This window comes from Mustela erminea, chromosome 5 (genome assembly GCF_009829155.1).
Source record: "Mustela erminea isolate mMusErm1 chromosome 5, mMusErm1.Pri, whole genome shotgun sequence".
NCBI classification, from domain to species: domain Eukaryota; kingdom Metazoa; phylum Chordata; class Mammalia; order Carnivora; family Mustelidae; genus Mustela; species Mustela erminea.
The window spans coordinates 99,283,105-99,308,636 of NC_045618.1; the positions used below are offsets into that span (position 1 = coordinate 99,283,105).

The 25,532-nt window shown below is 35.8% G+C and overlaps 1 protein-coding gene and 1 pseudogene across 4 annotated transcripts in view; both read right to left on the bottom strand.

The window, feature by feature from the left end:
* Positions 1–1,914: 1,914 nt before the first annotated feature.
* The window catches only part of MAP4K5 (mitogen-activated protein kinase kinase kinase kinase 5), a 106,984-nt gene continuing 83,366 nt past the window's right edge, over positions 1,915–25,532 (bottom strand). For 3 of the 4 annotated variants that reach the window (XM_032344182.1, XM_032344181.1, XM_032344183.1), the window contains exons 22-33: positions 24,243–24,322; positions 23,884–23,944; positions 21,620–21,622; positions 20,742–20,856; positions 20,090–20,148; positions 17,757–17,860; positions 16,608–16,785; positions 13,326–13,394; positions 11,330–11,422; positions 8,269–8,339; positions 4,931–4,986; positions 1,915–3,534 (exon numbers count right to left, since the gene is read on the bottom strand). In XM_032344182.1, coding sequence (XP_032200073.1) covers positions 3,447–3,534; positions 4,931–4,986; positions 8,269–8,339; positions 11,330–11,422; positions 13,326–13,394; positions 16,608–16,785; positions 17,757–17,860; positions 20,090–20,148; positions 20,742–20,856; positions 21,620–21,622; positions 23,884–23,944; positions 24,243–24,322 — 977 coding nt within the window. In that variant the 3' untranslated portion in view covers positions 1,915–3,446. Of the gene's footprint in view, positions 3,535–4,930; positions 4,987–8,268; positions 8,340–10,493; positions 10,532–11,329; positions 11,423–13,325; positions 13,395–16,607; positions 16,786–17,756; positions 17,861–20,089; positions 20,149–20,741; positions 20,857–21,619; positions 21,623–23,883; positions 23,945–24,242; positions 24,323–25,532 lie in introns of those variants that run through there. The other variant, XR_004285975.1, reaches the window with a different exon arrangement.
* On the bottom strand, positions 23,620–23,751 carry LOC116592058 (annotated as a pseudogene).

Here is a 25,532-nt window from a genome sequence, read left to right on the forward strand (position 1 = left end):
TATCATCAGTCTCATTTTTTTAAAAGTCTTTTTTTTAAAAATTTGAGACAGAGAGAGAGAGAGAGCGCGAGCGAGCGCTCATGTGAGCAGGGGGAGGGGCAGAGGGAGAAGGGAGCCAGATGTGAGGCTTGATCCCAGGACCCTGGGATCACGACCAAAGGCAGATGCTTAACTGCCTGAGCCACTCAGGCGTCCCATCATTTTATTTATTTATTTTTTAAAGATTTATTTATTTATTTGGGGCAGGGGGAGCGACACAGAGAGGGAGAGAGAATCTTCAGTAGACTCCCTGCTAAGTGCAGAGCCTGGGGTAGGGCTCGATCTCACGACCCTAAGATCAGGACCTGAGCCGAAGACAAGAGACTTAATACTCAACTGACTGAGCCACCCAGGTGCCCCCCATCTCATTTTAAAACATTTTCATCATCTCAAACAGAATCCTCATGCTCACAGTCACTCTCCCTTCTCAACCCCTGCTCCTAGTCTACCTTCTGTTTCCACAGAATTACCTTTCTGGACATTTCAGATAATCATTACAGTATGGGATCTTTTAGAACTAGTTTCTTTGACCTAACATGTTTTTGAGGCTCATCTGCACTGTAGCATTTATCATATGTTGTTCCTTTTCATTGCTGAATATTCCTCTGCATGGAGAGAACACATATTGTTTATCCATTTACCAGCTGGTGGATATTTGGGTTGCTTCTACTTGTTGGCTATGATGGATAATACACCTTTGGGCATTTGCATTCAAGCCTTTATGTGGACATGTTTTCTCTTGGGCAGATATGTAGGAGTAAAATTGCCAGGTCATATGGTAAATTTATATTTACTGTTTTAAGAAACTGCCAAACTGTCTTCCAAAGTATTGTGCCATTTTACATTCCTACTAGCAGTGTGTAAGTGCTCTGGCTTCCCCACAACCTCACCAGGGTTTGTATTTGTCTGTCCTTTTTATTGTAGCCATTTTGGTGGATGTGTGAAAGTACTGTGTTTTAATTTGCATTCCTCTGATCACCAAGGTAGTAGAATACATTTCCATATATTTATTGCTACCCAGATTTTACCTTTTGTGGAGTGTTTATTCTAAATCTGTTGCCCATTTTTCTATTGAGTTTCTGCTTTTTTTGTTTTTAAAGATCCTATTATTATTATTATTATTATTATTTAAAGTAACCTCTACACCCAGTGTGGGGCTCAAACTCCCAAACCTGAGACCAAGAGTCACGTGCTCTATTGACTCAGCCAGCAAGTTCCCCATCTGCCTTTTTTCTTAAGGATTTGTGGAAGATCTTGTATCTTTTGGGTATATGTGGACACAAGTAATGCAAGTCTCTTCTCTATTTTGTGTCTTGTCCTTTCCTTCTTATAAGGGTGTCCTTAGATAATGGAGTATCTTAATTTTAATTAAGTCCATTTTATATAAACATTTTCTTTTATGGTCAAAGCCTTAATGTTCTGTTTGGGAAGTCTTTGCTTACCCCAAGTTTGTGAAGATATTATGTTTTATTTTAAAAGCTCTCCCTCTTATATGATAGGTTTCCCTCAGATATTTTGTCTTGGTTGTTTTATCACTATTAACAGCATCGGACTATAAGATGACCTGCAGGCTCTGGATGCATGGAGCGGTGGGTGTGTTAACTAGGATTTTCATGTCAGGATCTCTTTAGGTCTTTCCACTTGTAATGTTTTCTGGCCAGATTGCACAGAGATTTCACATATTGTTGGAATGGGGAGGTCTGGCTGCCGGGATTCAGTGAAAAGGAGGACATTGATCTTTGTATCTAGTATGTAAATATTTCATTTTCGAGTACGGTCCCTGCCATGGAGTGTATCCAGTGTCCTTCAGTTCAGAGGCCCCTTTTAACATACTCAAAAGAAATAAGCACACACTTACTAAAATCAGATCATATGTGCATTTGTAAAGAAAATTTACTTTATATTTTATTTGCATAACATTTTATTGTTTGCATAGTGAAAAGAACAGAGTCACAAGACTCATAGTCTGGCTCAACCATCAACTTGCTGTGTGAACAGGGTGACTCTCTTAACCTGGCTAAACCCTTATTTCCTCTTCTGAAAAATGGAGATGATAATACTATTTTACAGAATTGCTAAAGACTGAAAGATTGTTACACTGTTTTCCTCTCAAGTAACTGCTGAAAATAATCTATACTTCACTATTGCTAACCTCTTGTTCATCATCTCAATGCTAACTGTTCTCAGTAAGTGCATTAAGACAATAGGTACCAAATGTGACACTTTAATTTTGAATACTAACAACAGCAAAAGAGAAGCAAACTCATAATGGCCCTATCCCTTCTTATTTTTAGAATACTGGTTTTTATAATACTTATTTATACTATCCCATTAGGAATTGAATTTTATTTAAAGATTTTTTTTTCTTAAACCTACTCAAAATGAATACCTACATATGTGAAAAAAACCAAGATTACACATGTAGCTGCTTTACAGTTCCCCTCTGGTATAGTATAAGTAAAATACATATCATGGGCAGTTAAATACATCCCCCCCTACATCAGGGATGATAATATATATGAATATTAATTTATTATGCATGATCCCTAATGTAAAAAAATCACAGGTATATTATACTGCTTGTCAAGAATACATACACATGGTAGTCACATCTAGACATACACATCCCTCTAACAATATTTCAACCATTATCAATATCTTCTGTATGACCCCCCTATATTATAATCAAAAACTCAAAACTCCCTCTTAAGGCAATTCTGGATGATCCTGTATTATAAAATACTTGTGTAAAGCAAAACCGCGTGTATGTACTAACCCAAACACACTGCCTTTAACCCCTCAAAGTACTACTCTTAAAAGGTAAACAAAATTTTTATACATTACAAAAAAATTTAAGCTGCTCTGAAACCCTCCTCTGCTAAAAGTTACATATATCACACCACTCCAGCGAGAGATTAATAAATAAGGATTAAATATTCTATTTTACAAAAACATACAGAATGGCCAATGTAAAAGTGAAAGGCTTACTTGACAATTTTTTTTATCAAATTATGCTCATTAAGAAGGAATAAAACATGGTATAAAATAAGAAAACTATCACTAAATTTATCTCTCTGAAGATAATCACATGAGTTATCTAAAAATATCATGGCACCCTTGTTACAAACATTATTTTTTTAAAAGACTGTGTTTCCTGGAACTAGAGGACTATTTGTCTCATAGCTTTTATTAAGCAAACTTGATATAACCACCACACAGTGGCAAGAGATAGAACAGCTGTTTCCAGCTACAGAAAATATTGAATTCTACCTTAAGGTACAGATCATTTGAGATATAACCCATAAAAGTTAAAGTAAATCATAGTGTAGTTTGTACTGAACTTAAGAAATTTTTGCTTTCAATGGAGTATGGTCATTTTCCTGTCATTTGAGATCAGTTTTTGTTGTTTAGTAACTATTTTCATGTCCAGCCAAGATGTAAAGATTGCTGTGTGCAGTAGGATTTTCTGTTGGCCTACTTTCCAAAACGACAACCCTGCAATTAAACCAAAACAAAAGGCTTGTTTAAGAGCAAAAATAGAGATTGCATGCTTCACTCAAATACTAATATCAAACAAGGAAAGAGTATCATTGTTCATATTCTCATAAAGATCACAAGTGCACTGTCAAATTCAGCTTTCCACTTTATAGCTCAAAAACAAAACAAAAACAACTGATAAATTTATGAGTATAAAATACCGAAAACATTTGACGATAGTCTCATTATCTTACTCCAACTAAAACCAAATTTGCCTACTCATATATGCCAACAGAAAGTATAATAAAGCTTTAGAACACAATTGATTCTAGAACAACATGAAGGTTGGGGCGCTGACCTCCTGCACAGTTGAAAATCCTGTGTAACTTTTAACTCCCTGCAAACTTAACGATGAATGGCCTACTGCTGACTGAAAGACTTACAGATAACATGAACAGTTGATTCAGTTGATTACCACATATTCTGTATGCTTTATGCATTTACATACTGTATTCTTACGGTAAAGTAAGCTAGAGAAAATAGTTATTTTAAAAATTCCAAGAGCAAAAACATTTACAGTACTGTACTGTATTTATTGAAAAAATCTGCATATAAGTACACCCATGCAGTTCAAAACTGTGCTGCTCAAGGGTCAACAATATACACTATCAAGAAGGGGATGAAAGAAGAACTTAAAGAAAACAGGATCTAAGAGACACCCATCCGAACAGTGATTCTGTGAGCAGCCGACACTGGAAGACCAGAGGTTTGTCATCCTCGTCTCACAACTGATGCCTACTACTGTAGCCAGTTTTGCTGCAGTAACAATTTTTGGTGGGAAAACAGGAAAGGAGAGGTATTTTATTAGTTGTAGAGGTAGATAATACAGACTTTGGAGAACAAAAACTAGTAAATTTTTTCCCTAAGATGGCACAGTTTTAGAATTTGTCTTTCATTTTGATCACAGAGACGATGTAATTCCTTTTAATTGAGACTGACTTCAGAAATGGAGTCAAATGTTTTCTGATACAAAATGATAAAAAATGTCCGGAGGTGCATATAGTTTTGGGTTTATGTTGTGATAGTTAATAGAAGATAACAAACTAGGAACAAATGATAAAAATGAAGGGACCTGAAATATATCATGGTACTAGGGACATGAACAACTCTATTAACACACTTTGTCTTGGTGGACTATAACTATCTCTAGAATCAGGATCCTCACACCGGTGAAATGACTGCTTCACCGAATATTTAAATTTTTCTTCTCTGTCTCAATAAAGATACAAGGAAATTTCTCTCAGTTGCCGAGCTCTCTAAGAATCCTATTTGAAACAGTTACAGGGTGATAATATAATTAAGAACACAACTACTGAACTCCTTTGGTAATGAAATTAAACAACCAAACTATTACCTGTCTGATCCCAATAAGCGGAAAACTCTTGTTTCATCTGAAATCTCCTGGGTAACCTATGAAAAGAAAATATCTATAGTCATACCTTCGTCCCCATATTATTTAAATCATAATTTAAAAACTACTTAGAGCAATTATTAAACATGAGGGTAATTTTTTTTTAAAGATTTTATTTATTTGACAGACAGAGATCACATGTAGACAGAGGGGCAGGCAGAGAGGCAGGCAGAGAGAGCGGGGAAGCAGGCTCCGCACTGAGCAGAGCCCGATGCAGGGCTCAATCCCAACACCCTGGGATCATGACCTGAGCTGAAGGCAGAGGCGCCCCATGGTAATTTTTGATAGGCTCAGTTCCTCAAATGAAATAAATTTCAGTAAGTTTTGTTTTTTGACTACCTTATTGTTAAGAAATAAATCAACATTTATAGAACATCTGATATTAGGTACTTTCCTTAGAACTCTTTGTGATATATATTATAATTCCCATATTATTTAAAACAAACAAACAAACAAACAAAAATCTAAGGCTCAGAGAAGTTGAGTAACTTGCTTAAGATCATATAACTGGTAGACCCAGGATTTGAAGTCCAGTTTGCTGAACTGCGGAGCCTCGACTCTAACTTCCTTTCCCTCAGTGCAGATGCTTGAGGTGGCACCCAGATCCCCCCTGACTTCCACAGAGTTGTGCTGGGCACTCCCAAATCCTCATGTCTGACTGTAGTGTTACCTATGGTGTTCCTCTGCTCTATTTTCTCCAAAGCTGTAGAAGGTAAAACTCCGGTGCACACATTATTCCGAAGTGTGGGGAGTTTATACTCCTGGGAATAACACTTAATCAAAAGAGACAGCAGTTGGTATATAAATGCACTAGCTTCCCACCTTCAAATGAGTCTATTTTGAAATGTGCTCTATACCCTGCCTCAGTGGTCCCTTTAGGGTTAAGCCCTGGCGCCCAGAGTGGGAACCAGTTTATTAATATACTATTTGTTGTTTTTTGTTTTTTGCCCCCTCTTATCTTTTTTTTTTTTTTTTTTTAAGATTTATTTATTTATTTGACAGACAGAGATCACAAGCAGGCAGAGAGGCAGGCAGAGAGAGAGAGAGGTGGAAGCAGGCTCCCTGCTGAGCACAGAGCCCGACGCGGGGCTCAATCCTAGGACCCCGGGATCATGACCCGAGCCAAAGGCAGAAGCTTTAACCCACTGATCCACCCAGGTGCCCCATCCCCTATCTTTCTTATAATCCTCATTCCATCACTTGACTTTTGGGATCTACTCCCAATAAACCCACACTTGATTCCTTGTCTTAGGCCAACATCAGCATTTGGAGGAGTCCAAGCAACAGGTATAAAAATACTCTGTTATCAATGACTTTGCAGTCTAGCTGAGAGGACAGAACTAATAACCTTGAAGCAGGAAGTTAATAGTGCTATACTACATGGAACTGAAGGATGAGAAAACAAAAGAAAGAGGTAAGTAAGATGAGTTTTCTTCTTAAAATTTTTACTAACATATAATGTATTATTAGCCCCAGGGGTACAGGTCTGTGAATTGCCAAATTTACACACTTCACACAACTCACCATAGCACATACCTTCCCCAATGTCCATAACCCTACCACCCTCTCCACACCCCCTCCCCCCAGCAACCCTCAGTTTGTTTGTGAGATTAAGAGTCTCTTATGGGGGCGCCTGGGTGACTCAGTGGGTTAAGCCTCTGCCTTTGGCTCAGGTCATGATCCCAGGGGCCTGGGATCGAGTCCTGCATCTGGCTCTCTGCTCAGCGGGGAGCCTGCTTCTCCTCATCTCTCTCTGTCTGTCTCTCTGCCTACTTGTGATCTCTCTCTCTGTCAAATAAATAAATAAAATCTTTAAAAAAAAAAAAAAAAGAGTCTCTTATGGTTTGTCTCTCTCCTGATCCCATCTAGTTTCATTTTTTCCTTCCCTACCCACTAAGCCCCCCACTTAAGCAAGAAGAGTTAAAAACAGGAAATAGAATTTGTATGTGATACAGTGAGAAACAGGTATTTTCTATAGATTTCTAACCACAGGAGTGACACACTGAGAAAAGCATCTAAGGACAATTAATTTTATGGCAGTAAGTAGGACTGCAGGTTTCATTAAATGCAGGGACCTGGTGACATTTAGTGACATGATAACTAAATAAAACTGACATACCAAAGTCAGCTGATTTATGCTGTTTTCTCATGGAAGCATTCTAACTCCAAATTCATGTAAGAGGTACAAATAATCCGTCACATATAAATATGAGCATGCATAAAAATAAAGGTAATTCAAATTGAAGACTTTCAGTTTTAAAATAAATCCCAAATGTGTGAGACAATGGTGTAAAAGAATTACAGAGGTAGTCATATGAGTAGGAAATGTCTACATTAGTATCATCTTAACTATTAGGATTCCTTTCTCAAGGCTGGATGCCAAGTCCCTCTCCTGCATGAAATGTAGCCTGATTATCTCAACTAGAAGTGATTTTTGAAGACACTCCTTTCAAATCCAGACTTTGCCATTTATCTAGTCACGTAACTCTGAGCAAGATAACTTAACCACTATGTGCCTACAAAAAATGGAAAAATGAGGGCTCAGTTGGTTCAGTGTCTGCTTTCAACTCAGGTGATGATCCCAGGGTCCTGGGATTGAGCCCCGCATCTGGCTCCCCCAGCTTCTCCCTCTCCCTCTGCTGCTTGTGCTTTCTTGCTTGCTTACTCTCTCTCCCAAATGAATAAAAATATCTTTAAAAAAAAAATGGGAATATGAATAGTACCTAACCCCACTGGATTATCGGTTTTAAATAAGCTAATACTTATAAAATGCCTATAACACAGATGTTCTAAATGCTTATTATTTATAATTATACCTCATTATGCCTTATAGTGCTATAATAATAGTGTCTTACATGTTGTTGTACTCAATAATTTACTAAATGAGTTAATAGATTTTTCCTTAGTCCTGTGATCTAATACATAGTAACTTAGAATTTTAAATATAATATTTAAAAAGAAGCTATACATTTATTGGTTATGGAAAGACTTACCAACTTAAGAGAAGTTTAGTAACCTTAGCAATCATATTTATAAATTACAAAGTAGAGAACTATAACTGTACAAACTCAAGTTTGACAATCCCTTGTGGCCACTGAGAATCATACAATGAATACAAAAGAAAATTATCTGAAGGGGAAATACTGGCAATTTTGCTCTACCAATTCATAGCACTAAAGGCACTAAACAGAGTAATGTGGGTTCAGAAAGAAAATGCATAAAATGTTTCGACATTTAAAATCTTTTGTGGAAATCACGGGAGGTGAAATGAGAAGCCTTACCTCATCTGATTTGAAGCTTTTACCCTGCATTCCATGTTTCCAGAAAGCCAACACACTATCTTGAAGGCATACTAAAAAAGATTAGAGAGAACTGAAACTAAAAGCACGGAGAAATTCATTATACATTTCCTTCACTGTTTTAAATAAATACTAATGTAAAGCTCTCCAAGTGCTTGGTGCAAAATTCCACCGTCTAGACCATCAGTTCCCAGCATTTTTGTGGCTAAGCCATGCCTAAGCCCAAATAATTTATTGAGGCAGGGTCATGAAAGTTTTCAAAGATATATATAACAGGCATTCATTTAAACATGGGCTAACTTCTGCTGAGCTGGATATCAACACTGATTTCTCTTTCATATGTTACCTTTTGTCTTAGATGAATAAAAAAATAAAACATATAATTGGGGTTTTGGATCAAAAACATGGTTATTTAAGTACTGTCATACAATTACAAGTAGCTATTAAGGAAGCATCTTTTATTTATACTTACATTTCCCTACTGCAAATTTTATTTTAAAACATAAACCTGTCTTACAATCCAAAGTGTAACCACACACTGAGTATTTATGATCTGGCAAGCCAGTTCTTATTCAGAGGGGCACCCAGTTATAGTTCTCACAGCTGCGGCCTTCAGTCCCCCAACCCCACCCACCTCAGGCCTCTGGAGCCCCCTGGGCATTTGCCCTGGACTTGGGAGGCCCCATTGTCCACAGGATGGTTCACTGCCAAGCTTGCTCACCTTCCCAATGGCTTTGGGGCTTTGGATTCAGGAGTGACCATGACCCCAAAGTGTGGCCACTGTATAACATGCCACAGCCCCTCTGACTCCCTACCCATCTCCCCTGTTCTCCTGGTGTGGCCTGAAGGTCTTGGAGGGAAACCTGTTCTTGTGCCTTGTCCATCTCTATCTTCTGCTTGGTTTCAAGCAGGCTTGGGGCCACTGAGGCACCCTTATGGGGTAACTCAGAGGTTTAGAACTAGAGTAGGCAGGCCACACAATTTTCGGGGAAGAGACAGGCCCTTCCTGGCAGGGGGCTTCAGTCATTGAAGTGCAGACAGTGAGGGAGAGAGCCCATTTGATTTTGGAGAGTTAGCCACATACCCTACACAGTAAAGGTAAAGAGAGAAAGTGACCAAAGCATTTTGTTTCTTACTAGAATACGGACTCTGTAAAAAGTTAATATAAGAATGTTCTGGGAATGTAAGTTATTAGCTCAATAAAAATAAAAGTATATTACAGTAACATTTACTAACTGTGACAAATAAAAAGACTTAGTTACTAGTTTCATTTTTAAAAGGTGATTTAAAGGGACTCTTTTTTTTTTTTTTTTACCCAGGAGGATCTTCGTAATTATTTCCAAGTTCACTAGCAAGAGAGATGGTAGCTTAAGAGGAACAAACTTCTGTGTAACAATTAAAATTCCTTGAAAAATGTGACACATATGAAAAAGTTTAGGTACCAGTATGTTTCAGTTAAAATGAAAAGGAACTAAAGATTTATATGTCAGAATCCCTACTGAAAATATTAAATCTTGGAAATTGGTATGCAATATCCAGCACAAAAGGAGTAAAAGAAGAAACTAGTTTCAAAATCCGTTTTGTCTGGCCATCTACAGAATGTTTAAGTTTCCTGCTTCAATAAATTAAATTTTCCAGTTGCAAGCAAATTACTTTTATTTAAAATGTTTTACACAGAGGGATGAATGTACTTTGTAAAAGGGCAAAATTCCAGTTGAGAAATCATTAAAATATTTAATAGATAAAACAGAAACTTTCTAAATGTTGAGAAACACATTTTTTAAGAATATGCATTTAATTATGAAATACATGTATTTTTTATGGCCCAAATGAAAATTGCCAACTTAGTTTTTAACTATTTTTGACTTATAGTAGAGTCATATCATATATTGTTCAAAATACTTCATTATGGTATTTTTTCATAAGTTCTATCATCCCTGGGAAAATATTTACTGACATATAACCAATGAGGATGCAAACAACAATAAAATATAATAATTTTTATCATAAAACCAATGAGTATCCAGAGTAAAATACTCATTGACAAGGAAGCAAATTAAAATGGCATTAGTTTCCAAGTCCTATGGGAAACTAGTTATTTATACATAAGTGGACCTAAAAGCAATTACCATCAACACACCAACCAGAACTTCACATGGCAAAGAATTAAAGCATATCTAATACCATTAATCACATCACACAAATACCTTTATGATTTGGAAAAAAACTGGAAGAACCTAATTCACTTCATGCAGCAAAGGGAACAATGAACAGAAATTTAAAAAATGATTTCAAGTATTAAATACCCAGGAAACAATAATAGAAGATTTATTAAGGTCTAGACCTGCACTGATACAGCAATTGGCCACATGTGGCTATTAACATTAAAATTACATTGAAATTTATTTTATTTTTAAAAGATTATTTATTTATTTATTTGAGAGAGAGAGAGAATGAAAGAGAGAGAGCGAGAGCACAAAAGGGAGGTGGGTCAGAGGAAGAAGCAGACTCCCCGCAGAGCTGGAAGCCTGATGCGGGACTCGATCCTGAGACACCAGGATTATGACCTGAGCCAAAGGCAATTGCTTAACCAACTGAGCCACCCAGGCACCCCAAATTACATCAAAATAAAAAAATTAAAATTATCAGTTTCAAGTACTTAACAGGTATGATTAATGACTACTATATTTAAAAGCACACAAAACATTTCCACATCACTGAAACTTGTGGACAACCCTAAGTATGGAATCAACAAAAAAATCAAGTATTCTAAACACATTATTAAAAAAACAGAGACCTAGGCAAAATAGGTGAAGGGGATGAAGAGGTAAACTTCCAGTTATAAGACAAGTCAATGGGATGTAAAGTACAATATAGGGAATAAAGTCTATATCACTGTAGCAACTCTGTATGGTGACAGATACTAACTAGACTTACTGGGGGGATCATTCCATAATGTATAAAATATCAAATGACTATGATATATATCTCAAACAGGATACTGTATGTCAATATACTGAAATTTCTAAAAAAGCAGACTTACCTACAGATTCAATGCGAAAATCAAAACTTAGCTCGGAGGCCAGTTTCTTACTTGATTTTAGTCTTCCTTGTAGATTTACAATTTTTACAAATTCTTAAAAAAAGAAAAAGCAAGTCAAAACTGGAAATGCAGATCTTCTAAAAATAAATGGAACTTGTTATGTGGATTTTATATGGATACAGAACAAATATTTTTAATAAAGTTCAACTATTTATTGTCATGATTCAAGTATGCCCACTGAAGAACTGTCATTAATATGTGTAAAACTGTAAACAGTAAAACTGTTTTATAAGACATAAAAGTGCCTTCTTTAGTACATACTATTTTTTTTCTTTTTTTCTTTCTCTTTAGGATATACTGAACACTTACATTCTCATTTTTTAAAAAGATATTTCAAAGTGGCGAACTTAGTGCCCAAGTACTTAGCAAATGGGGTTGATTTTTTTCCCTTACCAATTATATAACATATGATAAGTAATATTTGTAGTAATCCATAACTGTAGTATATGAATAATATTGTATAGAGGTACACAGGAGCAACAAACAGTACTTCTCAAGGGTCATAATTTCTTATAAGTAAACTCTGGGACGGTGAGTATACACAAATCTATTTTTCACCTATTTGTTTTTAATTTAACCATCTTTAACTCTGACTTAGAACACACCCTTTCCCTACATTACTTTCTTATCTACCATGATTTGTGATTATAGGCCTATCTCTACTGCTGCTTACTAAAACTGATTTATACTGTATAGCTGACAACTCAATTTTAAAGTATTCTGTTCCCTTAAAAAAACCCCAAAGCTCAAAGAAGTCACCTTTCCATTTACCTACAATAACTGGGAAATGGAGGGCTCAGCCAATCAAAGGTTTTTGACATTTTTAGATAAAATACATAAATTAACAAAATGAAAACTAAGCACAATTTATTTTCCTTAGATTTATCAGAAAGTTTAGGGATTTCAGCACTAAATGTTCAACATTATTAATATTAAATTTTGATGATTTACTTAATCACTACTGAACTTCCTACTTGTTTGGATAAAAAAGAATTTATCAAATTCACTTAAAAGTAACAGAGTAACACTTCAATCTTACCAGTACTTAAAGAATCAAAAGTACTTAAAGAATGGATGATGGGTGAATGAAACAACTTAGGCTTTGGTTTACTTCTCTATAATATTAGATCTTTATGATTCTATAAGGCAAATTCACTACGGAAGTCTTTAGAGAATAGAAATTAGGACAGAAATACAGGCAAATTCAGTAACAGAACAAATTTTAAAATTTTCAAAATTGCCCTGAACACCTATGGACAGGTCCTAATTTAAAAATATTGGAATACTGCCAAGTTTCGAGTATAATTTTAAGTCTGGGTGAATTTTACCTTGCATGATTTATTGTATAAAAATAAGTGGGTTTTAAGAAGCAGACTTCTTTGAAAATTGAAATAATGCCTGTTGTTGAAGTTTTTTCTGATTCTCAACTGCTTATAGTATAACATACTTCTATCACTAACATCTCTCCCTGCATCAAAAGAATCACGAGCAGCAGGTGAAGGTGTCAAATCTGTATGTTAGACTCACTTCTATAGGACTCTCAAAGTTCATGTCATACGACAAAGTGACTATACTAGTATAACCTTCTATTTTTTCCATTAATTACAGTGAGGTAGGAAAAAACCCTCAGTTTTATACAGAATTTTATAAAGAATAGTTTTATACAAAATTTTACCCAAGGGTTATGGCAAGCTGTCCTAATATGTTTCCAAGTAGGTCCAACAAAATAAAGAAAAAGTTAACAGAGAATAGTATTAACAAACAGATCAATTAATTACTATATCCATAGCCAATTTAGGTTTTTCATCAATTAAAAAAAGTCACCTTTAAAGTAGAAAAGTGAAAATCTTGAATTATAGTATAGTAGAATTAATTCCATTAAAAGATCTGTTATATCAAGTAGTATACTCGGAATAAAATTTAAAATAGTACTTACTATCTAAACACACTAAAACGGTATCTCTCTCCAACTGTGTTACATGAATGGAATCTAACTGTTGGCTGCCTTGGAAGGGGAAAAAAAACAGGGTTACCGTTATATGACATGCTTTAAAAAACAGAACTTAGAAAAGAAACACAAATTCTGAATTTTTTCTGTTACTTAAAACTAGTCTTTAAAATTTAACACAGAAATTATACTTTATAATTATGTTTCCTTTCAAAAAATGTATGTAGGTTAACTTAGAACAGACCTAAGTCCTAAGCATAGCTAAATGAGCTGAGAAAAACTCAACTTTGCATTTAATTAATACCTCAGCTAGTTATAGAAAGGCGAGTTATAAACTTAAAATGAAGCCACAGGTAAATATGGGGAAGAAAGTCAATACGTGCTATACAATGACTAGATTTTGCTGTGTATTTTACAGTAGCCAAGGTCAGTTAGGTGAATCATAGCATCTGAGATAGAAATAAGCCAGTAATTCAGAAAAAGCAAAAAGAGTAATGAAATTATGATCAGAGAGAAACTTTCTTGGTGTTGGTGTATATGTGTGTATGCATAAGTGGGACCTCTATTAAGAGGCCAGAGAGTAATATAATGGACAATACTGTCAATGACATTTTTCCAGGAAGCAACTCTCATAACTTTGCTGATATTCATGGGGCTCCTCTAACAGGTGAGATGACATTTTGGTAAACAACTCATTTTAGGCATCAGTTTGCGTGAATGGTCTAGCAAGCACTCAGCAGGGGAGAGAAGCAGAGGAAGAGGCAGAAGGAGACTCGCCTCAGAGGAGGGAGCCTGAGGCAGGACTCGATCCAAGGACTCTGGTATCAAGCAAGACATGAGCCGAGGGCAGATACCCAACTGACTGAGCACCCAGGCTCCCATATAGCAGTTGTTTTTAATTGTATCTCTTTGGGAAGCCCTCTCCCTTAGAAACTGCACATTTGAACATAAACACAAGTTTTATATATTACTTTGGGGGTTTGTGGACCTTTCAAAAAGTGCAAAGTGAAGCATTTAGATCTACAGAACTGATCAACCATTGGTCCCTCAGCAACACCCCAAAATATAGTTTTTCTCACTAAATCTACATACACGCATTTATTCAACAAATATTTACTGAGTGCTGATAATTTGCTAAGCATCACCCTTGGAGATAACGATACTACAGTAATAAATCAAACTAAGATTGAAAGAGTCTTGGAATAGGAGTTCATTTTAACTGTTAAAACTGTTGCCAACTCAAGGCCTGACCTCAACAATGAACACAGATGGGAGGTGGATTAACAATCATCTGCAAAAATGGAGAAGCCTAATAAGGACAACCTCTGCTTGAGGGTGATATGAATGATTACCCTTAAACAGAGTCCTGGTTCTCCTCAGAAAGTAATTTTGGGTCTGCCTTAATTTTGGCCTAGACAATGTTCAAAGTGGGTAGAATAGTACCCTCTGGCATTAAAAAACAAAGCAACCCCCCCACCCCCACCAGGGGCACCTGGGTGGCTCAGTGGGTTGATCTTCTGTCTTCGGCTCAGGTCAAGATCTCAGGATCCTGGGATTGAGCCCCTCAGTGGGGAACCTGCTTCCTCCTCTCTCTCTCTGCCTGCCTCTCTGCCTACTTGTCATCTCTCTCTCTCTCTCTCTGTCAAATAAATAAATAAATAAATAAATATCTTAAAAACAAAAACAGAAACAAAAAAACCACAAAGCTCTCAACTCACAAATTAAAAAAAAGACTTACTAAATGTTTACCTTTGAGCAATGTAACCTCTTACTATATCAAACAGAGGAAAGTGGGTGCAAATACAGATAACTATATGAAATGCCTTGCTCTATACTACTATTATATACTAAACAGTTAAAAAAAAAAAAAGTTGGGTCTACCAAAAATGATCTTTGTTTTTAAATAAACTGATGTATAACTCTTCTTTTTAGCTGTAACTACATAATAGAAACATGTTTGTTTGGGCTGTTTATATTTCATGATAAAACAATGTTATCCGCATCTTCAGGAATTTTGTGAGCCACATGACATCAGGTTGGTAGTTTAAAAGATTCCCTTGATGGGAGTATTTATACCACAGAAATTGAAAACTGCTATAAGCCAGGCTTCTCCGTACCCCAAGTGCCTGTTGTTAAATATCAGAACACCACTGGTTCATATTGAATCTTATTCCCAAAGTGACATTGGTGTGGTTCTACATCAACTTCAATAGCTGGGTTGTATAAAGAGTTCTTATAATTTAGCTTATAAATGAGCAAAAGATATTTAATAAGATATTTAATAAGAGCGATCAAATTTGATGCTTGTAACAAATTTCTTCACAAGGTAATAAGGAAATATAAGTGGTAAGTAATGAAATAGTTCTAACTGAACCTTGCTGGACTTCAGATGTAAAAAAAAGATAAATATAGGGTTACAAATGATCAAATAATACACTAGCAAACCAAACAGTAAAAGATCCCCTTCATCTCACTTAATTTGTAGGTTTTTAAAAATTCTTGGTTGATTTGTTTCAATTTTAAAGTTTAAGAATAAACTTCCCAACCTTTCCAGAGCTTTCAATGAGACACATTTGATAAAATCCTAGGCTAGCAAACCATTCTTAAAAAGCACAAGGGCTATTTTCCAGTATCTTTAAATGGTAAAGCTTGGAGGTCACACTAAGCTTCTAGTCAGGTCTGAAAAGCACCTGAACCTAATGATTCTACGAAGTGTGGGGGGAAAAATGATAGAGCTTCTCTTTGCTTGAGAAGCTGATAAAATCTGAAAAATGTCTTAGAAAATTTAAGTATTTAGTAAGTTCAAAAATTAACTGTTAACAACTAAGGTCTTTTTATGTCAGGAATCATTAAAATTTTTCTTGGTAATTGCCTCAGGCATAGAGATCATAAACAATATGTACATGTTCTTCTGGACTTACTTGGAAACCTATGTTGACTAACTCTTTGAACCAGCCCATGCTAATTGAGCTTACAATGCTTCTTCTTCTTTTTTTTTTTAAAGGTTTTACTTATTTATTTGACAGAGAGAGAGATCACAAACAGACAGAGAGGCAGCAGAAAGAGAGGAGGAAGCAGGCTCCCGGCTGAAGCAGGCTCCCGGCTCCTCTCTGAGCAGAAAGCCCGATGTGGGGTTTGATCCCAGGACCCTGAGATTATGACCTGAGCTGAAGGCAGAGGCTTTAACCCACTGAGTCACCCAGGCACCCTCTGCTTCTTTTAAAATATGTAAAAGTATCAATATTTTAACCTAAGGTTAAAAACACTTACCTGCGCCAATTTCTGTAAACCATGAAGATGCAGAGTTCAAATTGATTGTCTCAAACTGAACAACCTGATTTGATTCAGTACCCTTGCTAATAGCTACACAGACCATAGGGTACTCCTGTTCTGGTATTACTAGCATTTCAAAAACATTCAAAGGACTTGGCAAAGGAAAATCAAAGTGCTGCAAAAAATAAACAACAGAAGTATAATTTAGAAATAATCTCCCCCATTCATAATGTTGAATAAAGCCAACAGAAAGGCTTTCTTGATTGATCTACTTCTAACAAAGGACTGCCTCTAAAATGACCATGATAAGGTTGAATTTTCTGTAACAATATGTTTTAGAGAATTGGCCAGATTCATCTTTATGGCTGTAATGCTTCTATAAGTTTATTAACAGAAGTTAAAGAGGAAACTTTAACAAGAATACAAAAACCCCTAAACCAAGTAAACACCCATAAATAACTATAAATGTGTAGATCCCAGATAGTAGCATTGAGACCGTATAATTTTAAACATTTTATTTGTATTTTTTTTTGAGAAGGGGGGGAGGGGTAGGTGGAGAGGGAGAGAGAGAATCTTTTTTTTTAAATTTTTTATTTTTTAATTAACATATAATGTATTATTAGCCCCAGGGGTACAGGTCTGTGAATCACCAGGTTTACACACTTCACAGCATTCACCATAGCACATACCCTCCCCAATGGCCATAACCCCACCTCCCTCTCCCTATCCCGCTCCCCACCGGCAACCCTCAGTTTGTTTTGTGAGATTAAGAGTCTCTTATGGTTTGTCTCCCTCCTGATCCCCTCTTGTTTCATTTATTCTTTTTCCTAACCCCCCACACCCCCTACATTGCCTCTCAACTTCCTCAAATCAGGGAGATCATATGATAATTGTCTTTCTCTGATTGACTTATTTCGCGAAGCATAATACCCGAGAGGGAGAGAGACAATCTTAAGCAGGCTCTATGCTCAGCGTGGAGCCTAACATGGGAGCAATCTCACAACCCTGAGCTGATGACCTGAACCAAAATTAAGTCTGATACTCAACTGATTGAGCCACCCAGGCACCCTGAGATCACATAATTTTAGCTTCAGTTATATACTAGTGTTTTCTAAAGAAGAAAACTATAAACAAAGTAATATATACCTTTATCAACATGAACTTCTGCATTGGCTCATACCACTGAAGTAAAACAATTCCAGACTGTAAAGCTCCACAGAGGTATTTATGTCCTGTGTAAGGGTTTCTGACTGGAAAAAAACAAAGCAAAACAGACACAACCAAAACACTGAGTACCTTGATATGAAAACACAATTAGTTGAGTTCATTAAAAGCAACAGCTGAGTAATGCTCATCTAAGCAATGCTGATACATGGGAAAAACAATGAAATGTGGCTTGCCACTGATATCAAAATATGGATGGAAGAAATGATCTGAAGTGATTACGTAGCTGATAAAGAAAAATGACTGTTTATGTTCACAAGGATGATAAAAAGAAGAAAAATGAAATCTTTTTTTTTGGCTTTGTTACCCTTTCCTTTTCACTCTCTTATCTCAAATTTTAAATTATGTATAATTGCTTCTAAACATCTTTAATAGACTAGTTTGTTAAACACAGGAACCTTCTACAAGCGACTGTTTTAAACAGTAAAACACTTAAACTAGTATGCAACCTAAGGAGCTGTTTAAGTAAACTGACTGAAACAAAGTCTAGGAAGCAACTGAAATCAATGATTTCATCTTTGGCATAGTAGTTTGCTTAAGGCAAGATGAAAATAACTTTTATATTGACTAAAGATGTAACTTAACTTGATTCAAATCTACAGAAACTCATAATTGGTCTTTCTTTCTCCCCAATTTGACTCCCATCAACAAATATGAATACTGATTGTAAAAGTAGTTATTTGCAAATAAGCTCTATCTTAATATATTTATGAGTTTACACCTTAGATTGTAAGCTTCTAGACCCTTCTTGAGTCTTAGATCTTGGGAATCTGATAACAGACATGGACCTGACTCTACTTAGAAAAATGCTTAAGAAATTTGTTTATAACTAAGAAAGTATCCCATGGAACTATGCAGCATGAAGATCAGTGAAAAACCTCACTGCTTCAACAAACAGAATTAAATGGGAGGTTAAGGATCTGAAATCATGGACCAGGTCTGACCCCAGGTTCTGTTTCTTACTAGCAACATAACAAATGTCATGGTATTGTCTGAGGGTTACATGAGGTAAAATAATTATATATTAAAAAATTCAACCTTGCTCCAAAGGAAGTCTGGTGTTTGCCCTCCTTGTAGGAGGTAATCTCAAAGCCTCAGGAATGTCATGTCTGATAGGAGTGTCTTTGCCTGGGACCTTGGGTTACTGAATAGTCTAACAATATGATTTAGAGTGGGGGCTTGCAACACTGGACATTTTTGGGGGAGGGACAGTCATGCCAAAAAGACCAACAATGTGATTTAGGATAGGGGTCTGTGTCATGCAGTATCAAATGACCTTCCGAGGAACTGGATGCTGAGATCGGCCATGTGGACAACCAAGCCTGTGTGAGGGAGCCCTAATAAAAACTCTGAGTATTGAGGCTGGAGTATGCTCCATGTGTATTGTAACACATCACTGCCAGAAAAGCAACACTGTTTATTACCCCAGGGGGAAAGGACAACAGAAGCTCTATGTTTGGTGCTTTTCCCAGACTCTGCCCTATGCCCATTCTCTCTTGGCTGATTTTAATTTCTATTCCTTCCCTGTAATAAATTGTAACTATGAGTATAACCACTTTCAGTGAGTTGAGTCCTTCTAGAGAATTTTTTTTAAAGATTTTATTTATTTGTTTGACAGAGAGAGATCAAAAGTAGGCATACAGACAGACAGACAGAGAGGGAGAAGCAGGCTCCCCGCCAAGCAGAGAGCCCAATGTGGGGCTCGATCCCAGGACCCTGAGATCATGACCTGAGCTGAAGGCAGAGGCTTAACCCACTGAGCCACCCACGTGCCCCCTTCTAGAGAATTTTTTAACATTAGGGTGGTTTTGGAACCCCCCCAAACTTGCAATTGGTGTCAGAAGTGAGGGTGGTCTTACGTGGACTGTTCCTTCTAACTTCATAGTTAGCTAAAGTCCTATAATAATGCTTGTAGAGCACTAACCTGTAATGGTTACATAAATGGAGGTGTTAAATAAATGTACTTACCATTTAATAAATGGTAAGCTAGGAGAGATTTGGGAGACTCAGGGAGTTTGGTTAAAAAACACTAGGAACAATATGCTCTGAGAAAGCATTAGGACTATTATCTCCAAACATTTTTAAGCCATGTCCTGCCACACAGTCTTGTCCTTCAGACTTGTCCTTAACTACTTATTAAAAACAAATATAAAGCCTACCTTCCTTCCTATTTCCTAAGACTCTCTGTGGTCTTAAAGATTTTTAAAAATGTTCAAAATTCTAATCATCCAGTTTGAGAAATAGCGTTTACTTACCTATGCAACACTTGTGGCAGCCTTTTGTATCAGGAATCTTTGTTGTTAAAGCGAACTTTCTGAAACACAGGACAATATAAATGGACTTTCCTGCAGCGGCTCCCAGACAGTGATTTGTGACTTGGCTGCACCAGAGCCAGTCAAGGAGCTTTACAAAACCAATCATAGACTCCAGCCCCCAAACTACCTGATTCTCCAGAACTGATAGGACCTGGGAATCTATATTTATAAAACTTCTGTAAGTGGTCCTCCTGCACAGTCAAGCTAAGAAAACACTGATCTTTTGAATTCTACATGAGGTGCACTTTAGTATAAACTACCTTTCAGAATTAAACAAAGGAAGTTTTTTAGTGGGAAAGGAAAACTGGCTATTTTACTTTATTTATTTATTTTTAAAAAGATTTTATTTATTTATTTGACAGACAGAATACAAGTAGGCAGAGAAGCAGGCAGAGAGAGAAAGGGGGAAGCAGGTTCCCCGCTGAGCAGAGAGCCTGATGCAGGGCTCGATCCCAGGACTCTGGGATCATGACCTGAGCCGAAGGCTGAGGCTTTTACCCACTGAGCCACCCAGATGCCCCGAAAACTGGCTATTTTTTAAAAAGAAGATATTAATACCCCTCACTCCCAACAGAATTAAAATATTTTGTACCTTGGTAGTATGCGATCTGGAAACCTGTGAGTTTGAATATGGGCAGCTAATCCTGGTTTTTTGGCTTGTTCAAACAAAGCTATAAGGTTATGAGAATAGAGTTGAAAGGTTTTTCCTATAAAAGAGAAACATGTTACTTTCATTAGAATCTTTTACAGCAGAAAAACAAGAATTTTCAAGCAAAAGAAAACATAATTACCTTCTATAATGAGGTAGTCCAGAAATGTTCAAAGAGCCAAGTAAAATAGAAACACACATACACACAAACAAAAAACAAAAACACAGTTAGTATATTTTGAAAGATAACAGAGTTTTAAGAAAGTAGATAATTATGTTTCCTAATACATGAATTAGGTATATTTTGACTAACAGGTGATCTGGGCAGAATATATATAAGCCTTAATTAAGCCAGCACAGAAAGAAAAAACTGTTAAACATTGTTGTATAGGGGACTGAGTTATAATGATGTGCATGTGAGTATATAACACGGGAAATTCTGTAAAACTATATTACGCTATTTTTCTGGGATAGACCTATTGATCAAGAATTTATCAAATTACTTTGGTTTAAAATTATGAATGAGGTCTTAAATATAACAACAGATTAAAATACTAAGAAAAGCAAAGCAAACTAATATTATGTGACATAATACCAGGATAATAGGGTTACAATTTCCATATAATCAAAACCACAGGTATGTTAAGCAGGCAAAGATAAGGAAAACACCTACTGCCTCCTTATATACAGTATGGTACTACAACAACACGGAACAAGTGTTTATCAGTTTACTACTAGAAAACATAAATATACAGTTGACACTTAAACATGAGTTTGAACTCTGGGTCTGGTTATAGCGAACCTTCTTAGGTTAAGTGAACCTTCTTAAAAATAAGTAGAGTACAGTACTGTTAATGTATTTTCTCATGATTTTCTTAATAAGATTCTTACTTTATTATAAGAATACAGTATAAAACACATATAACATATAAACATGTGGTAATCAACTGTTTATGTTATTGGTAAGACTTGCAGTCAGCAAGAGGCTGAAAGTACTTAAGTTTTTGGAGACTTATAAGTTAGAGGGATTTTCAAGTGCTCGGGGGGTCCGCAACCCTAACCTCTGTATTATTCAAGGGTTAACTGTGTATGATATAGTCTTATGATACAGTATTGAGTCTTACCCTCAACAAAATTCCATGTTTTCTTAGAATGCAAACATTCTGCCTGACACCATACCATAGCCTTCCTATCTCCATTCCCTGCTAGTAGCTAGCTAGGTAGTCAAACACACATGTATATGTATGTGTGCATGTCCACACAAACAAAGACACTTAGGCAGAATGATGTCTTGCCCTACTGAGTTCTGCTACTTACCTGCATTCAGTAGTATTGCTCATTTTAACTAGATATGGAAATAACTAATTTACAGGCTAACTTTTCCCCATTTTCCAAGTGATTTTATATATATATATATAATATTTTATATATATAATGTATTCTGAGTGGTATATATATATATATAATGTATTCTGTGTGGTTTTTAAGCTTATAGCCAAAGGCAGGTATGAGGAGGGATAAAAACAGCTATGAGAGTAAGAGGAAAGTGGTATTATATGTATGCAAATCAGAATTGTTAAACAGAACCAGGTTTAAGTTTATTTTTATAACAGTATATATTAATATTTTGGTGAACAAAGTTAAAAAACTGGGGGAAACATAATTAAAATCAAAGCAATTAAGTACTTTTTCAAGGACCCCAGCTTTATGGAAGTCATTTATGCACAATCAAATAATATGTTCTTTGTAAACAGTGTCATCAGCTCAGATACATAAATTTCTGAAGAATCTCTATTAGGCAATGGTTAGTGGAAGAGTTCAAGTTATAAAGACATACTTAAAATTATGAAAATGACATTTCTTAAATTAGGCCACAATTCATAATGATCACAGTAAGGCTGTGTATTAGCACTGATGCTTTAAAGCATAAGTAGCTGGAAGGTACTAAAAAGCCTGACAGTACAAAGGATATAATACATATAGAGAAAAACTGAAAAAAAAAAAAAAAAAACTTAAGAAATACTAAAATAATTAATTATTCTAAGTAGAGAGAGGGGTGAATGCTATTTTAGTAATTGATAACATTAGGTTTATTAAGAGACAGAGAGAAATAATTAACTCTCTTGTACTCTACTATCAGAATGAAAGTGAGCAGCAAACCTCTGGGTAGTCACTTAAATCTAAAATGCAAAAAAAAAGGTTTTGGTAGGTAAGAATTGGGGGGAAAAAAAAGCACCCCAAATACCACCTACCTGCCTCCCAACAACCACCAAAAAGGAAAACACAAAAATCACAGAAGAGGCTGCTCTGGAATACACTTGTTTCTAAGAGTTTAAAACATCAGTCCAAAATGGTTATACCATCTGGTCCATAATAACATGAATGCTGTCAGCAAACACCTGTGTAAGCCCTCACTGTGTAAGTGAAGTGTTTGCGATCATCTCATTTAATCCTCACAGCAGCTTCATGAGGCTGGTATTGTTTCCATCATCCTCATTTTACAGTTAAGAAAACAAAGGCTCAGAGAGGGTGACTTGCTCAAATCACAGAGAAAGGAAGCGGCTAAATCTTTTGATACTTTCCCTTCAACTGTTAATTCTCAAAGGAAGGCAAATGGTACTAGGATAGTTGGGAGGGGGGCGGGGGGTTCCTGAGTGAAAAGGGGTGGCTTCAGGCGACAATCACTGTGATACTACTTCTTGGGTGCTTAGATCCTGGGCAGATTTGGGAAGTGCCTTAACTGAACACAGGTCCTTTTTTCAAGGTTTCTTTCTATTCTAAGTTGGTAGAAAACATCTGCAAGTCTCAAAGTTACTAAACTATAGTTACCCAACATTTAAAAACATTTAACATTTAAAAATGTTAACATTAACATTAAACATTAACATTTAATTAGCAATAATCGTGCCTCGGATAAACCTCATTGGCTACGATACTGCCACTGCGCAAAGCTAAACATTAACATTTAAAAACACTGTATATTAAAATTACATTTCTCTTGTGTCAATTATAGTTCAATTAAAAAAAATTTATTTCTCTGCTTGTCTATAGTTTACCTTTCATATTTTTTTTATTAGATACATACCTGATAATGACATTAAAGTATTATTGATAACATAGAGCCAAGTACATTTTCGTGGAAATAACTATAAAGAAAAAAAGGTAATTAAAATTCTCCAATTTTCATTCCCTTAATGCTTTAACTTCCAAATTCCAACAGTCTGAAATAGTATAAAAATTACTATTTTCCACCCTTTAGTAAATTACCAAAACCTTACAGGAAAAAAAAAAATCTTGTAGCATGAACATGTAAAGAGTAAAATTTCACCTCCTTAAATATTTAAATCATAAAAATTAAAACTAAGGCCCGTAAAAATTTATTTAAAAGATTTCTTTTATTCAATGTACCCAAACTAATTATTTGAGTTAAAACTCCTAAATTACCTGTTCCATTGTTGCCTCATGTAGCTCATTGAGATTCAATGTGTAAATACCATCTTCAGTTCCAAAAATAATGTACTGATCTAAAATAGTTGAAATAAATCACCAGAATTTACTATCATTTTCTGAAATAATTTAGTAAAATTGCTTAATACTTTAATTTTTTAAAAAAATATCATATGTATATATGTATGTATTTATTTACAGAGTGCAGGAGTGGGAGGAGGAACAGAGGGAGAGAAAGAACTCTGGCAGATTCAGCACGGAGTATGGATCCTGATGAAGGGCTCAATCCCACAAACCTGAGATCATGACCTGAGCCAAAATCAAGAGTCGAACACTTAACAGACTGAGCCACCCAGGTGCTCCTTTAATGGTGTTGAAAATTAGATAGCCATCCACCCAGCCAAAGAAAAATTACTTTCTGAAATTCATGCCATATTCTTTACCTCTTTCTCCAATTCTGATCTCATTTTTAAAAAAGTAGATGTATTTTCTATTACTCATTCTATGTATTTCTATTCTATGTATTTCATTCTATGTATTTCTATTACTCATTTCTATGTATTTTCTATTACTCATTCACTCTGGCTTTAACTTTTTTTTTTTTTTTAAGATTTTATTTATTTGTCAGAGAGAGTACGAGTACACAAGCAGGGGAAGCAGCAGGCAGAGGGAGCAGAAGGCTTCCCACTGAGCAAGGAGTCCGAGGTGGGACTCGATCCCAGAATGCTGGGATCATGCCCTGAGCCGAAGGCAGATGCTTAACCAAGTGAGCCACCCAGGCGTCCCCTGGCTTTATGTTACTTAACTTATATAATCCTTCCTTCCAACATAATTATGTCTTACAATTTTTCATTACAGCTGTGTATTTTTGCCAGATACCCCAAATACTCTTGGCAAAAGGAAACTATAAATTAAAAGAAATTATAATTCATGACACACCAGAAATGATGAGCACACCTAGTGTCCAGATCTTGGTTCCTAAATACCACCTTCCACTAAAAAGAACCAGAGCTGTTGGAAAAGACTGATTCCAATACTGGGGCAAAGAAAGTGTAAGATGTGCCTAGAAATCTTGCTGTGCCAGAAAGTAAGGAAGTGATCAAATGTTAAATAAAAGAACATAGGAACTCCCACTGCTCAAAAATTCTGGGACAATTTAAGTGCTAAAGTGAATAATAATAGTAGTAGATTATATCTCACTGAATAAAAAGGTAATTCAGAAGTTTAATACAAATACATAAATAAATGGAAAGAAGGGAAATGTCCATAGATCTCAATGGATTGTCA